This window comes from Myotis nattereri, assembly GCF_964212035.1.
Source record: "Myotis nattereri genome assembly, chromosome: 4".
Taxonomy (NCBI): domain Eukaryota; kingdom Metazoa; phylum Chordata; class Mammalia; order Chiroptera; family Vespertilionidae; genus Myotis; species Myotis nattereri.
This window is the reverse complement of record NC_138079.1, coordinates 112,636,296-112,652,908: the sequence shown is the minus strand read 5'-3', so window position 1 is coordinate 112,652,908 and position 16,613 is coordinate 112,636,296. Positions and strand designations below refer to the sequence as shown.

Here is a 16,613-nt window from a genome sequence, read left to right as displayed (position 1 = left end):
TGATCCTTCCCCCTTGCCCCCACCCTCCCCTACCTTCCCTCCAAGGCCCGACAGTCCAATCAAAGCCTCTCCGTCTCTGGATCAGTCCTTGTTCATCAGTTTATGTTGTTCATTATATTCCACAAATAAGTGAGATCTTGTGGTATTTATCCACTCTCCAGTTCCATCGATGCTGTGGCAAATGGTAAGAGTTCCTTTTTCTTCTTCCTCTTCTTAAAGAATACCTTTCAGCATTTCATATAATGCTGGTTTGGTGGTGATGAACTCCTTTAGCTTTTTCTTATCCGTGAAGCTCTTTATCTGACCTTCCATTCTGAATGATAGCTTTGCTGGATAAAGTAATCTTGGTTGCAGGTTCTTGCTATTCATCTCTTTGAATATTTCTTGCCACTCTCTTCTGGCCTGCATGGTTTCTGTTGAGAAATCAGCTGACAGTCGGATGGGTACTCCCTTGTAGGTAACTGACTGTCTTTCTCTTGCTGCTTTTAAGATTCTCTCTTTATCTTTTGCTCTTGGCATTTTAATTATGATGTGTCTTGGTGTGGTCCTCTTTGGATTCCTTTTGTTTGGGGTTCTCTGCGCTTCCTGGACTTGTAAGTCCATTTCTTTCACCAGGTGGGGGAAGTTTTCTGTCATTATCTCTTCAAAAAGGTTTTCAATATCTTGCCCTCTCTCTCCTTCTGGTACCCCTATAATTCTGATGTTGGTACGCTTGAAGTTGTCCCAGAGGTTCCTTACACTATCTTCATATTTTTTGAATCTCTTTTCTTTTTTCTTTTTCAGTTGGGTATTTTTTGTTTCTTTGTATTTCAAATCTTTGACTTGATTCTTGGGATCCTCTTGTCTGCTGTTGGATCTCTGTAAATTATTCTTTATTTCAGTCAGTGTATGCTTAATTTCTAGTTGGTCCTTTTTCATGTCCTCCATGGTCTCACTATACTCCTTGAGGGATTCATTAAATTTATCGGCCGTTTCCATAAAATTCTTGACAAACCTTATAAACGTGGCCTTGAACTCTATATCCAGTCGTCTGCCCTCCTCCGTTTCAGCCAATTGTGACCTGTTTCTTTGTCTCCGCATTTTGGCTGCTTCCCTGTGTTGATAGAGTGGCCCTGCGTGCCAGGTGTCCTGTAGGGCCCAGTGGCTCAGCCTCCCCAGTTACCTGGGGTGGACACTCTTGGTGCACTCTTGGTGCCTTGGTTGTTGTAGGATCACTGGGAGGAATTGACCTCCAGGCCAATTGGCTGTGGGAAGCAGCTGTGTCTGAAGTGGGAGAATGGTCCCCCTCTGACCACTGGGTACCACCTGGATCTAAGGAGGTGCTAATTCAGCCCCTGCCTGAGGCCACACAGCCGGAGCCACGAAGAGGCTCAGCTGTGAAGCAATGCAAGCCGCTGCGGGGCCTTGGGCCTTCTCTTGGAAGTTACGGGTCTGCTTGGCTGGGCTGTAGTTAGGTACATTCACATGCAAAAGCCTCTGCTGCAGCCTGGGTGGGGCAGGGTCTCAGGGAGTCAAAAGGGCGGAGAAAGAAGCTATGGCTGATTCTCCGCGCCCGGAGTCGCGCGTCTCAGTGTCCCGGTAACGGCTGTAAGCACCTCTGAGGGAAATCCGCCCTCAAGTTCGCCTGCTGCCGCCTGACAGACCAGCCTCTCCCCGTATGAGTCCTGGGTCCCCAGAGACTTCCCAGAACCGGAGTTCAGAGCAGTCGGGAGCTTGTGATTCAAAAAGACAGCCGCGTCCTCAGGTGCCACCCCCTTTCCGCGCGCGAGCCGCCGCCGTACCTCTGCACTCAGCCTCCGCAGCTCCTCTGGCTCTCAGCGTGCTTTTCTTTTCTTCTAGTTGTAGAAATTACACTCAGCCAGCCTTCCTGTTGTTCTGGACGATGTTTGCTCCGTCCTTTGGGATATTTTTCAATTGTTGTGGGAGGCAACTATTTCCCAGTGTTTATCTATGCCGCCATCTTAGTTTCTCCCCTGAAGCAATTCTTTTAACATTTCTTGCGATACTGGCGTGGTGACAAAGAAGAACTCTTTTAGCCTTTTTTTTTTTTTTTTTTTTAGGTCTGGCAAGCTCTTTATTTTGCCTTCAGTTTTAAATGATAGCCTTGTGGTAGGTAGTCTTGGTTTCAGATACTTGCTTTTCATGACTTTGAATATTTCATGACATTCTCTTCTGACATGTAGTGGTTCTGCTGAGAAATCAGCTGATAGCCTTATGGAAGCTGCTTGTAGGTAACTGACGGTTTCTCTCTTGTTTCCTTTAAGAGTCTCTCTTTGTAACATTTGCCATTTTAATTATGCTGTGTCTTGATTGGGCCTGCCTGTGTTTCTTGAACTTGTGTGACTTTTTTCTTCACCAGGTCAGGGAAGTTTTCTGTGATTATTTTTTCAAACAGCTTCTCTGTTCCCTTGCTTATTTTCTTCTCCTCTAAACCCTACGACGTGGATGTTGTTAGAATCATGTTATACCAAAGTTCTCTTAAACTCCCCTCCTGCTTTTTAATAATTTTTTCTTTAGCTGCTCTGATTGAGTGTTTGTTTGTTTTTTCTATTTTGTCTTCCAAATCACTGATTAGATCCTCTGCTTTCATCTAACCTACGTTTTATCACTTTCAGTGTATTCTTGATGTCAGATATGGTATTCTTCATTTTCAACTGGTTCTTTTTATGGTTTCTGTGTCCCCTCATGCTGTTGTAGTTCTCACTAATTTCTGTGAGCATTCTCATAGCCATTACTTTGAACTCTATGTCTGATAAATTGCTTGCCTCCATTTTATTCAGCTCTTTTTCTTGAGATGCCTCCTGTTCTTACATTTGGGGCCTGCACTTTATCTCTCCATTTTGGCTGTCTCTTTGTGTTTGTTTCTGTGTATTAGGTATAACTTCTATGAGTCCCAGTCTTTGGGTGGTCATATTATGCAGTAGGGTGTCCTGTGGGGCCCAGTGGTGCAGTCTCCTTGATCTCCTGAGCTGGGTGCTCTAAGAAAGGCCCCTTGTGGGGGTTATGTGGGCCCTCCTATTGTACCTGGCTCCTGATTGTGTTGGCCCATCGTGGCTGGCTGTGAGGCTCACTCCAACCATGGTGTGTGAGCCGCGGTGCACGTGCAGTCTCAGGAGCCTTGGGGCTCAGTGGCACAGTCCTCCACATCACCTGCGCTCTGTGCTCCAGGGATGTTTCTGTGGGCTCTGTGCAGGCATCCCCATTGTAGTTGTGTCTTGAATGCTGTTAGCCCTTTCATGTGTGGTTACTCTTCTGCTGGGTGGCTGTAAGGATAAACCTTGGTCACTTTATAGGAGATGCTGTGTGGGGGCTACCCACTGGGCGTGCTTGCTCCCACAGGGTTCAGTGCCACTTGTGCAGCTAGTTAGGTCACTCATTGTGTGGTGTGAAGCCCACTGGTTGTGTTGGTGCTGGGCCCACTGGGTGGGGTCAGGTACAGATTGTGTGTAACTGGCCACACAAGACGTGGTGTGGACATCATGCTGTCCTATATAATAAAAGCCTAGGTGGCGTCATGCAAGGGCGTGACGCCCTCACCTCATCACAAGATGGCCGGCAGGGGAGGGCCGTTGGGGGCAACCAGGCCAGCAGAGGAGGGCTGTTGGGGGCAATCGGGAGGGCAGTTGGGGGCGATGGGGCCAGCAGGGGAGCAGTTAGGTGGTGATCAGGTTGGCAGGCAGAAGCGGGTAAGGGCAATCAAGCAGGCAGGCAAGTGGTTAGGAGCCAGCAGTCCCGGATTGTGAGAGAGATGTTCGACTGCTGGTGTGGGATCAGGCCTAAACTGGTAGTCAGACATTCCCAAGGGGTCCCAGATTGGAGAGGGTGCAGGCTGGGCTGAGGGACATCCCCCCCACCAATGCACGAATTTTATGCACCAAGCATCTAGTTCTATATAATAAAAGCCTAATATGCTAAGTGTCTGGAGGACTGGTTGGCTGTTCAGCCAATCAAAGTATAATATGCTAATGATATGCTAAGGCCGCTCAACCGCACGCTATGACATGCACTGATCACCAGGGGTCAGACAGTTGACCGGTTGACCAGTTGCTATGACGTGCACTGATCACCAGGGGGCACACGCTCCAACCAGTAGGTTAGCTTGCTGCTGGGGTCCGGCTAATCGAGACTGAGTCAGAAAGACTGGACATGCCCTAGAGCCCTCCCGCCTTCCCCGGCTGACCAACCTCCCACATCCCTCCCTGGCCCCGATTGTGCACTGGTGGGGTCCCTCGGCCTGGCCTGTACCCTCTCGCAATCCAGGACCCCTTGGGGATGTTGGAGAGCCAGTTTTGGTCCAATCCCACAGGCCAGGCCGAGGGACCTCACTGGTGCACGAATTTGTGCATTGGGCCTCTAGTGCAATAATAAGGATCTTTATTATTTATTCAACCAACACTTATATGCCTCTTACAATGGGCCAGTAGCCACCACAGTGTTCACGCTGTGTCTGCATCTACTAGACCTGTATGTGCGTGGGAGGGGCTGGTCTGTGGAAGGGCAGTTTATGCAGTTTAGGGCTGGGGCAGGTCTGTCAAAGGCCCGAGGCTCCCTTCGTCCGCCTCCCCACTTAGACACTCTGCCTACCGTGGGGTGGCCTGTCTTCCTCCAGGTGTTCAGTGTCCACACCGTCTCAGCCGCCCCTCACTCCCACCCAGGGGAAATGGGGTTCAGACATGCTGGCTGTGCTGGCCGACGCCCACCCCCCTGCCACAGCCCCTCTGTCCTCTAGCCCCTGTCAGACTGGCCAGCACCCAGGAGCCAGCTCCACGAGTCGCCAGGCCTCCTCTGTGCCGAGGCGGTGTGAGTGCCTCCGGGAGGAGTGTGGTGGTGTGGAGCGGGGCTGCCAGTGCACATCCCAGGTCTCTGGGCCACTTAACCCGCTCAGCGGCCGTATTCCCACCTGAAACGGGGGTGCGGAGGGAGAGTGGTGTCATCATAGCATACAGCATCTTCCTGGAACATGGAAAAGCTACCATAAAAGTCAGCTACTGTTCTGTTTTTATAGCCACCTCAGTGCTTTGAGCACAGAGAAGGTGCTCAAAAGTATAATCCATGCAACACTACTTACCGAGTACTCTCTGTGCCCACCACCCTTCCAGGAACCGGGGGGCACCGCTCACACTGGAGGTGCGCTCTTGGCAAACACGATGGGTACCGTCTGTCCTGGAGGCTGCAGGCGGGAATGAGAGAGACGGACAGACCAGGTGGTGCCGTGGGGGTCACTGAAGGAGTAACGACGATCACTTAAGGTGGTGGGGCCCACCTTGGCGGAGACAGCGGGATGACTTGGGACAAAGAAGGATGAGGGCAGCCTGGTCGGGGCGCATAGGGGAGGCAACCAATTGATGTTTCTCTCTCCCCGCCTTCTCCTCTCTCTAAAATTAAAAAAAAATCAATAGACATATCCTCTGGTGAGGATTAAAGTAGCAAAGGGGAGGACGATGGGGAGCCTTGAGGAGCTAAGGTATGAGGTGAGATGTAGGCCCATGGTCACCAACCTTTTGGACCTCGCGGCCACTGGCTGCCGACCACTGGTCCAGGCTGTCTTGGAGCCGGCGCGGCCTTGACAAAGTCTCGCAGGTAAAGAGTCCAGCGGAGGGAGCAGGAGGGCCCGAGGCAGAGCTCCTTGGCACGATGCCTCAGCACCCCCATCCTAGCTGTCTGGGAGCCTGGTCTCTGGGGCTGCCTTGCCTGGGCTTCCAGCTCCCAGCTCAGCCAGCTGGCGCCAGAGGCATGGGGTCAGAGGTGGGGCAGCAAGTGGGGGATGTGGTTTCTTAGAGGCTACCCCAGGGCCTTGCGGGCGCCTCTCCTGCTGCAGAGCCTGACCATTCAGTGATGTTGCTTTCAGCCCAAGGGTGGGGACGCTTCCTGCTGTGGCTAGGCCCTGGGTGCCTCTCCAGGTCCCTTCATCTTATAATTAACCCTTTACCAGACAGTGCCACTAAACCTTAGATGTGCCCTGTGTCCTGCAGGATCCGAGTGGTCCAGCTGGTCCCAGGAGTCCTGTAGGGGCAGCTAGCATGGGCGAGGACAAGGTGCCAGCCTGGCCAGAGGCCCTGAGGACAAGCGCTCACCATGGACTTGGTGGGTGGGGTCTCTAAAGGGTGTGAGCAGGGGAGCCACACAGTCCAATAGTCCTTTTTCGAGCGGAATCAAAGCAGCAGACTCTTCTGCATCCCAACACTCTTTTTCGATCCAGCTCAGCATCTGAGAAATACTCTTACCAGCTCTGCGACTGTCTCGGATTTTCCTTCTCCCGAGTGGGTGCTCAGTTTAGCTGTAGCGATGCAGAGTGCCCTCCCGAGCAAGGCTGCTTTTACATCAGGGCCTCGTGCTAACTGCGTCCTTTGGGAGCTTCACGTGGAGTAGGCGGGGCTGTGCGTCTGCCGAGGCCTGCGCCTGGTGTCTGTAGCTGAAGGATGAGTGTTCACTGCTCCGTGTGTGAGAGCAGGATTGTAGCTTTATAAGCAGGCCATTAGCTAACAGGTAACTGCTTTCCCGTACCTGGGTCCACACAGGGAGGCTCTCAGAGCTGCCTGCCCAGCCTGCAGTGTGCTGCCGAGTGGGGTGGGTGGCATCTTAGCATTTCACTTTGGTTTGACCACAGCTCTCCCGGGCCTGTTCATAGCCAGTCGCAGGCACTTCACCTCCACAGCTGACAAGGGCGGGCCCTGAGTTTCCGTCTGGGTTTTTCTCCTGATCAGACCTGGGAACATGTGCCTTTATGGTTCTCCGCTAGGATCATCCTGAGCATGGGGTCCTGTTCCTTGTTCGAGAGCTTCTCAACGTGATCCAGGACTACACCTGGGAGGACACCAGTGATGACAGGATCCGAATCTACACCTACGTGCTGCACCTGCTGTCCGCCATGAGCCAGGAAACCTACCTCTACCACGTGGACAAAGGTAGCCAGGCCTGCCACCAAGTGCATGGGGCTGAAATTTCATGAGAGTCTAGTAAAATTGTTTTTTTTTTTTTTGTTTTGTTTTCATTTAATCTGCCTTGTGCTTACCTACCACGGACTTCCACTTCCAGTCCAGCGTCTCGCTAAACTTGCCCAGTGTAAGAATTACCTCGTTCCTGAGCCCGTCCGCCCTTCTAAATTAGAGTCCCAGGAAGAGACCTGAGATCTGTGCCTTCTAACAAGCATTCCAGGGCCCACATTTGACACTGAGATGAATCCAGAAAATCCCTCTTTGGGGTCAGTGCTGCCTGTGGGGTCCTACAGAACAGCCTCGGCTGGTGGTGAGGTGTGCACCTGCATGAGCGGCAGGCACCGGCCTGCTCAGACCCCAGCCTCAGGCGGTCCTGGTCTGGGTATTTGCCTATGACTTCCAGTGGTGCCGAGCTCAGCCAGCCCGGCAGATGCTGGGAGGAAGGATGGCGTGGTGGCCGGTGTTGCCGGCCTGAACTTGCTGCTGCAGCTTTGGGAGCAGTACCTCACATCCTATGTGTGGCAGAGACGTCCCAGTTCCAGCCCACTGCTCTCTGAGCCTCAGTTCTAATTTTTGATTTCCAAAAAAATGGCCCTGTTGTTAAAAATGCTTTGGCCAGTAATTGTATACTTTGGGGTTTAAGCAATGGTCTCTCCGTGTGAAAGGTTCAGGGCACAAGTCTGAGTGGGGAGTCCCAGCCCTAGCTCTCAGGGCTCTGTGGCCGGGATTGGAAGCTGGTGGGAGAGCTGTTCTCAGGGAGGCTGGCCCTGTAGGGGAGGGGAGCTTCCACTGCAGGCAGGTGCCACCCCGACTCCAGGGGCCTCTTTCTCCTTGAACCCTCTCAGCACCGTGATGAGGACAGGCATCCTCATCCACCAGCAGAGATTTGGAAAGACCAGGTGGTTTAGCAGCGACAGAGATCAGGGCCCAGGCCTTAGTGAGGGGAGTGGAATTCACATGCAGGACTGTGGGGCACATATTATGCTACCTCCTTGATTACAAAGCAGAAATGTCTTAATTAAGTATAACAGGATGTACATACCACAGACTACACAGCTCAGTGAGCTATCACACAGTGAGTGCACCCAGGTAGTCACCTAGAGCAGGAAGTGGGTACTGCTGGTCCCCAGGCCCACGCCTGCTCCAGTGGCACCAGTGCCTTCCTCTCCAGATGGCACTAGCCTGCCCGCTGGCACTCCCGGTTCGTGGCCATTTTGACTTTATGTAAATGAGCTCATTCAGGAATCATTCTTTGGTGTCTGGCCTCTTTATTCCATGTTGAGTCTGTGAGATTCTTCTGAGCTGGAACTGCAGTCCTACTCACACTGCCCTGTCTGCCCACGGGGTGGTGCACCAGAGCCCACTCCCTGTACGACAGGCGTCTGTGTTTGCAGCCTGGCTGTGAGTGCATGTGCACACTATGCTGGGTGTGCCCTCAGCTGCTTGAAATGGTGGCGCTCGGCTCCACTGGTTCTGGGCAGTTTCTCAAAGGTTGCACCAGTGACACTTGTCATGAAGGGTTCCAGTCGTCCCGGTGTGGCCGGTCAATGTGATTGGGACCTTCTGCTGCGTGTCATTTGCATTTTTCTGAGGGCTAATGAGGTTGAGCACAGTCCCTGTATCTGTGGGCAGTTTATCTCCTCTTTGTGATGGGCAAGTGGAGGGGTCTGTACAGAGGCCCCTTCCGAGGAGGGCTCTCCTCTCCAGGTGACCTCCCCTCACAGGGAGACTGCAGGGCGGAGCTATAAGGGGCGTGGCTAGGGTTACAGGCTGAGACTCATTCCTGGCTTTGAGAGAGGAAAGCAAGTGAAAGGATGGGTTTCCTTTGCCTTCCTCTTGGCCCAGCTGTTTACTTTGAATGCACTGGTGACTTGACCTGTCAGTAGGAAGCGGTGTGGGGCTGTAACTGAGCTACAGGTCCTCAGGCCGATGCTCTATCTGCCGAGCCAAACCAGCGAGGGTCAGGCAGCCTTTGAGTAATGGTGTGAGTTCGGGCTTCTGAAAAGCTGGGCCAGATATTTTTTGCATTTATGAAGGACGGCGTGGCTGCTTTCTTTCCAGATTAATGAAGAGAAAGTTTTGACGTTATCTAGATCAAGAACTCCAGTGCTTCATGCATGAGAGCGGGCGTGCAGTGTGGACGGGGAGAGCACTTGGGGACAGAGGGGGAGGGGGTTGGGGAGTGGGGGATTGAGCATCACAGCCCTCTCCTTTCAGGCTGTGCTTGTGCACCGCTGGGAGGTGGGCAGGTGAGGGTGGGCCCAAGAGCAGCAGGAGGGCTGATTCTAGGTGGGAGGGCTCCATGGACTGTTTCTCAACTTCCCTGTGGCCTGGACAATTAAGAGCACAGCAAGTTATATTCCTGCAGATGCGCTGAATTGAACTCATTTTATTAAACACCTTAAACCACAAAGTGTATTAGTGCCATTACCAGCATGGCCTCTGGTTTATCAGATGTCACCACACCTGGGACAATGCTTGACCACATCCAGGCCGCGAGGAATCAGGAAGTGAGCGCACATGGGCACTGCCGGGAGGAAAAGAGCGGGCTCTGTGGGCAGGGATGTGGCATCGTTATGGGCCCTAAATGTCACAGCAGCCCTGCCCATCCCCTCCTCCACCCCAGACAGAGGAAAGAAATAAAACTACTGAAGCCTCACACAGGGACTTTAAATGCATTCCGGTCCCTCATACACCAGACACTGCTCGACTGTTACAGAACGAGCAGTGGGCTGTATGTGCCGACTCGGAGACTGCTCCAAGGGTAACACGTGGAAGCCAGCCTGCCTCACCTCCCTCCCCAAGGGTCAGCTCTGGGTCCGTTCAGCCCACAGGAAGGAGGGGGAAGGCCCAGCTGACTAGACACAGAGGGGGGACTTCTGGGCAAGAGATTTTCAAAGGATTCAAGTTTGCACGAGACATACAGAGCTTTAGAGCCAGCCTGCGGGAGCTTGGGGGGTGGCATTTCTCTGAGGGCTAATGAGGTTGAGCACAGTCCCACTGTGGGGGACTAGGCAGGCAGCTGGTTGAGTGGAAACAGCTGAGGCCCCAGAGCGGGACTTCCTGGCTTTGGATACCAGCTGGGACCACCTCTGAGCCTGTTTCCCATCGGTCCAGAGGAGATGTCACATCCAGGGGAGATGTCAGTATCTTCTGGCTGTGAGGACTCGTGGTCCATGCTGAAAGCGTCCTGCCCAGTGCCTGGCACCAGGAGGCACGTGGTGCTGGCCCTGCCTGGTGGTCACCGGGGCTCTGATGGCACTCCACACCCTGGCCTCTGGCTCCAGCATCCAGAAGGCTCCAAGCCTGGTGGGAAGTTTGGCTGTTCCATCTGCCCTGCTGCGGTTCCCGCTCCTGCTGACCTGCCCGCTGGCGCATGGCCCGCCAGCGCAGCTGCAATGTCTCCCCTCTGCTTTGTCTCCTCAGTGGACTCCAACGACAGCCTCTACGGGGGAGATTCCAAGTTTCTGGCTGAGAACAACAAGCTGTGTGAGACGGTGATGGCCCAGATCCTGGAGCACCTGAGGGCGCTGGCCAAGGACGAGGTGGGTGCCCTGCTAGCCCAACCCTGCTGCTCGCTCGCTTGCTCTAAAGGCACGAGTTTCTGGGGTGGTTGGATGTGGGTTCATTCTGGAAACGTTCATGGGAGTTATGTGTTCACATGTGACCATGGAGCCTCGCTCAGCTCTTGGTGGGCCTGCTGCCTCCCGGGGGCCCTTACTGCCCAGGGACATCACAGTGTAGTGCCCCTAGGTCCATCTATGTGTCACAAGTGGTCAGAGTTCATTCTTTTTGATGGCCAACTAATACTCCACTGTATACATGCACCACCTCTTCTTTATCCACGGGTCTACTGATGGGCACTGGGGTTACTTCCTTATTTGGCTGTTGTAAATAAGGCTGCAATGAACATAGGGGTGAATATATATTTTCAAATTTAGTGTTTTGTATTTCCTTTGATAAATACCCAGCAGTGCAATTGCTGCATCATAGGTAGTTCTATTTTTAATTTTCTGAGAAAACTCCATACTGTTTTCCATGGTACCCGCACCTGCAATCCCACCAACAGTGCACAAGGGTTCCCTGTTCTCCACATCCTCAACAACACTTGAACGTTGACTTATTGATGATAGATATCCACTGTGACAGGTGTGAGGTAATACCTCATTGTGGTTTTAATTTGTGTTTTTCTGATGAGTTGAGCTTCTTTGTCTATTGGCCTTCTCAGTGTCATCTAGAGAAATGTCTATTCAGGTCCTCTGCCCATTTTTTAATGGATTTTTGGTGTTAAGTTATATGAGTTGTTCATAAATTTTGGATATTAATTCTTTATTGGATATATCATTGGAGAATATTTTCTCCCATTCAATGGGTTGTCTTTTGTTTTGTTGATGGTTTCCTTTGCTGTGCAGAAACTTTTTAAATTTGATGTAGTCACATTTGTTTATTTTTTCTCGTTTCCCTTGCCTAAGAAGGCATATCTATAAAAAAAAAAATAACTAAGATAAATGTCAAAGAGTTTACTGCCTATGGTTCCTTCTAATAAGTTTATGGTTCTAGGTCTTATATATAGGGTGTCCCCCAAAAGAAGATGTACACACACTTTGAATAATTATAAAGGCAGTGCTTATTAAAACACATTTCAGCCCTAACCGGTTTGGCACAGTGGATAGAGCATCAGCCTGAGGACTCAAGGGTCCCAGGTTCAATTCCGGTCAAGGACATGTACCTTGGTTGCGGGCACATCCCCAGTGGGGAGTGTGCAGAAGGCAGCTGATCGATGTTTCTCTCTCATCGATGTTTCTAACTCTCTATCCCTCTCCCTTCCTCTCTGTAAAAAATCAATAAAATATATTTTTTAAAAAATAAAATAAAACACATTTCATTTTCAAAATTGAGCTGTCAATTGAATAAAGACCCCGAATAGCCTCAACAATCTTGAGAAAGAAGAATAAAGTTGGAGGGATCACAATACCAGATTTCAAGCTATGTTACAAAGCCACTGTAATGAAAACAGCCTGGTACTGGCACAAGAATAGGCATATAGATCAATGGAACAGAACAGAGACCCCAGAAATCGACCCAAGCCATTACACTCAATTAATATTTGACAAAGGAGGCAAGAGCATATAATGGAGTTAAGACAGTCTCTTCAATAAATGGCATTGGGAAATTTGGACAGCTACATGCAAACAAAAAGAAACTAGACCACCAACTTACACCATACACAAGAATAAACTCAAAATGGATAAAGGACTTAAATGTAAGTCAGGAAACCATAAAAATCCTAGAAGAAAATGTAGGCAACAATGTATCAGACATCACATGGAGCAGAATTTTCACTGGTGACAGCACCTCGGGCAAGAGAAACAAAGGAGAAAATAAACACATGGGACCACATCAGACTAAAAAGCTTCTGCTCAGGAAGGAAACCACCACCAAGGTGAAAAGGGAGCCCACTGTAGGGAGAACATACTTGGCAATTATACATCTGATAAGGGTTAATTTTCAAAATACATTAAAACATCTACAACTCAGCCCAGGAAGACAGACAATACAATTAAAAACTGGGCAAAGGACCTGAATAGACACTTTGGCTATCAATAAATCAACAAGCAATAAGTACTGGTGAGAATGAAGAGAAAAGGGAATCCTTGTACACTGCTGGTGGGACTGCAGACTGGTGCAGCCATTAGGAAAACAGTGTGGAGTTTCCTCAAAAAATTAAAAATGGGTCTGCCATTTAACTCAGTGATCCCACTTCCAGGAATATATCCTTAGAAACCTGAAACACTCATCAGAAAGAATGTATGCACCCCTGTGTTCATAGCAGCATTATTTACAATAGCTAAGATCTGGAAACAGCCCAAGTGTCCATCAGTAGATGAATGGATAAAAAAGCTGTGGCACATTTACACCCAGGAAACTATGCAGCAGTAAAAAAGAAGGATCTCTTACCCTTTGAGATAGCATGGAGGGACCTGGAGAGTATTATGCTAAGTGAAATAAGCAAATCAGAGAAAGACAAGTATCACATGATCTCATACGTGGAATCTAATGAACAAAATAAACTGACAAACAAAATAGATCCAGAGACATGGAAACATGAAACAGACTAATAATTCTCAGAGGGAAGGGGATGGGGAGACAGGAAGAGATTAAACAAAGAACTTATATGCATACTAGAGGCCTGGTGCATGAAATTTGTGCTCTGGGGGGCGGGGGGGGTGGGCAGGGGGAGGATCCCTCAGCCCAACCTGCGCCCTCTTGCAGTCCTGGAGTCTTTAGGAGATCTTGAGTGGGCCTAAGCCAGCAGGTGGACATCCTTAGTGCTGCCGCGGAGCGGAAGAGGCTGCCGTCACTGCCACTGCGCTCACCAGCTGTGAGCCCGGCGTCTGGCTGAGCGGTGCTCCCACTGTGGGAGAGTACTGACCACCAGGGGGCAGCTCCTGCCTTGAGCGTCTTCCCCCTGGTGGCCAATGCGTGTCATAGAGACCAGTTCTTCCACCTTCGGGCTGAAACTGGCTCTCTGATATCCCCAAGGGGTCCTGGATTGCAAGAGGGCACAGGCCAGGCTGAGGGACCCTACTGGTGCACAATTGGGGCCAGGGAGGGACCGTAAGAGGGCTCCAGGGCATGTCCAACCTGTCTCGCTTAGTCCCGATTGGCCGGACCCCAGCAGCAAGTTAACCTGGTCGCAGCGTCTGCCCCCTGGTGGTCAGTGCACATTATAGCGACTGGTCGACCGGTCGACTGTCTACCCCCTGGTGGTCAGTGCACGTTATAGCGACTAGTTGACCAGTCAACTGTCTGCCCCCCTGGTGGTCAGTGCATGTCATAGCAAGTGGTTGAGTGGCCTTAGTATATCATTAGCATATTATGCTTTGATTGGTTGAATGCCCAACCGGATACTTAGCATATTAGGCTTTTATTATATAGGATATGCGTAGCCCATGGACACAGATAATAGTGTGATGTAGGCCTGGGGAGTGGGGCAGGAGTGGAGAGGAGGGGGTCAAGGAGCTTATTCTTGTACATGATATAAGAAAGTGGTTTTTTCATATATCTGTCCATTTATTGAAGAGACAGTCTTTACCTCATTGCATGTTCTTACCTCCTTTTTCATATATTAATTGGCCATAAAGGTGTGGGTTTATTTCTGGGCTCTATTTTGTTCTATTGATCTGTATATCTATTTTATGCCAGTACTATGCTGTTTTGGTTCCTATGGCCTTGTAGTGTAGTTTGATATCAGGTAATGTGATTCCTCCAATTTTGTTCTTCTTTCTCAAGATTGTTGTGGCTATTTGGGGTCTTTTGGGATCCCATATAAATTTTAGGATTATTTGTGCTAGTTTTGTGAAAAATGCCATTGGTATTTTGATAGGAACTGCTTTGAATGTATAGATTGCTTTGGGTAGTATGACATTTTAATGGTACTTCTTCCTATCCATGAGCAGTTATGTTTCCATTTATTTGTGTCTTCAATTTCTTCATTGTGTAACAATGTTTTCCAAGTACATGGCTTTCACCTCTGTGGTAAAATTTATTTTTTGATGCAAATGTTGTGTCCTGCTTCTTTACTGAATTCATTGTCAGCTCTAACCGTGTCTCAGTGGGGTCTTCAGGGCTCGCTTTCTATAGCTGTGTCATCTGCAAATGATCGTTTCACTTTTCCAAAGCAGCAGGGCTTTACGTACCTCATCTCACTCGCCCCTTCCCCTGGCTTTGACATTGTGCCTCCAGCATAGAAGCTGGACTTGGGAGGGAAGTCAGCTTGCCCTCCAGGAGGCCCGTGGCAGAGCTGGCATTTGACCCAGGCCAGCATCACCACTGGCCCCAGCCCTGGCCAGTGCCAGACAGTAACCTCCCTTTTCTGTTTCAGGCCCTGAAGCGCCAAAGCCTGTTGGGTCTTTCCTTCTTTAACAGCATTTTGGCCCATGGGGATCTGCGCAACAACAGGCTCAACCAGCTCTCTGTCAACCTGTGGCACCTGGCCCAGAGGCATGGCTATGCGGACACCAGGACCATGGTGAGACTCAAGGGGGCCCCCACACCCCTGGGGCCCGGGGGGTGTGGTGAGCTACCTGAGCCTCCTGGCCAGAGCATAGCTGGTGCAGCACAGCATCGGGGCCAGGAATCCAAGAGCCCTGCTTCCCCTCCTAGAGGTGCTAGGTCCCAGATCTCTGCAGGGTCCTTTCCTTGCTCTACAAAATATAACATTGAAAGTTTATTCCCTCTGAATAAAAACTACACATATTAAAAGATCAGTCATTCATGTTCAAATCCAAATGGATTTGAGGGCAGTTGGTAACCCAAGAGGTTTTATGTAAAGACTAGAGGCCTGGTGCACAAAATTCGTGCATGGCGCGGGGTCAGGATGGGAGGTAGTCCCTCAGCCTGCCTGCACCCTCTCGCAATCCGGGACCACTGGCTCCTAACTGCTCGCCTGCCTGCCTGATCACCCCTAACCACTCGCCTGCCTGCTTGATTGCCCCTAACCACTTGCCTGCCTACCTGATAGCTTCTAACCACTCACCTGCCTGCCCGGTTGTCCCTAACCACCTCTGCCTGCCTGCCTGATCATCCCTAGCCACTCGCCTGCCTGCCTGATCATCCCTAACTGCCTCTGCCTGCCTGCCTGATTGCCCCTAACCACTCCCTAGGGGTTGGGGCCAGCCTGAGCAAGGGGCCATGGTGTTCTGGTCTCTGGTCGTTCCACCGTTTTGGTCGCTGGGCTTTTATTATATAGGATATTGCTGGTTTCTTTTCCTCCCTTGTCCTCCAAAGACTTGACCTGTCCTCTGCTAAGAAAAAATTAGAAGGTCCCAGCATGGCTGGTTTGTTGCAGCCTTGGCTCTGAGGATAGGGAATTATGAACAGAAAGATGAGTCCTTCCTTTTCTTCCCAGGTGAAAACTCTGGAGTACATCAAGAAGCGAGGGGAACAACCAGACATGACTCATCTGACTGAGCTGGCCCTTAGGCTTCCTTTGCAAACAAGGACATGATTTTGCCCCAGAGGCTCTGGTGCCAAGTCCAGAAAACACCTGCTTTTTACTTTCTTTTTACATAGACAGTTGGCTTAAGCTTTGGCCTCTACCCAGGTTATTCTGAAGAAGTGGCACTGTAAGAGCATTAAATCCCATCTTGTTCACTGAGTGGCAGGATAAAAGTAACATCTTTCTTTTTGGGGGGTGGGGTGTCTTTTTTTTTTTTAATTGGAAAAAGAACCTTAAAAGAGGCACTGTTTGCTCTCCCTAATTTGAGTTTGTAATTAAACGTTGCCTACAGAACCCTGGAGGATTTATAAAAGGCAGGCTCAAAAAAGATTTTTCTATCAAAAAGCAGCTCTTGATTGGATTTTGAACATGTTCTATAATAATGGAATAAACCTCCTGAAGGGATATTTACGTTCATGGCTGTTCATTTCATTACTTCTGATTCTCTTCATCCAGAAGGAGAATGTTTCTGAACATATTGCCTAGTTTTCTGTGCAGCCATAATTCTAAATAGCATGTGATTGAATCAATAAGAGTATTAATATTGATTGGCTGTTGAAGAGAATGCATCAAAGTTGTAGATTAAAAGCACCCAAATTATTGTGCTCGACATAGATTACATTCGTCTCCACCCTGTGAAACTCATGATTACAATTCACACAGCCAATCTCAGTAAA

At 50.1% G+C, this 16,613-nt stretch overlaps 1 protein-coding gene across 2 annotated transcripts in view; it reads left to right on the top strand.

Annotated features, from left to right (window-relative positions):
• Positions 1–16,341, top strand: part of VPS35L (VPS35 endosomal protein sorting factor like) — a 159,195-nt gene extending 142,854 nt beyond the window's left edge. Inside the window, exons 28-31 of one of the 2 annotated variants that reach the window (XM_081089389.1) lie at positions 6,740–6,905; positions 10,362–10,480; positions 14,865–14,967; positions 15,847–16,341. In XM_081089389.1, the coding sequence (XP_080945515.1) occupies positions 6,740–6,905; positions 10,362–10,480; positions 14,865–14,967; positions 15,847–15,908 (450 nt within the window). In that variant the 3' untranslated portion in view covers positions 15,909–16,341. Of the gene's footprint in view, positions 1–6,739; positions 6,906–10,361; positions 10,481–14,820; positions 14,968–15,846 lie in introns of both variants that reach the window. The other variant, XM_081089388.1, reaches the window with a different exon arrangement.
• The last annotated feature ends 272 nt before the right edge of the window (positions 16,342–16,613 follow it).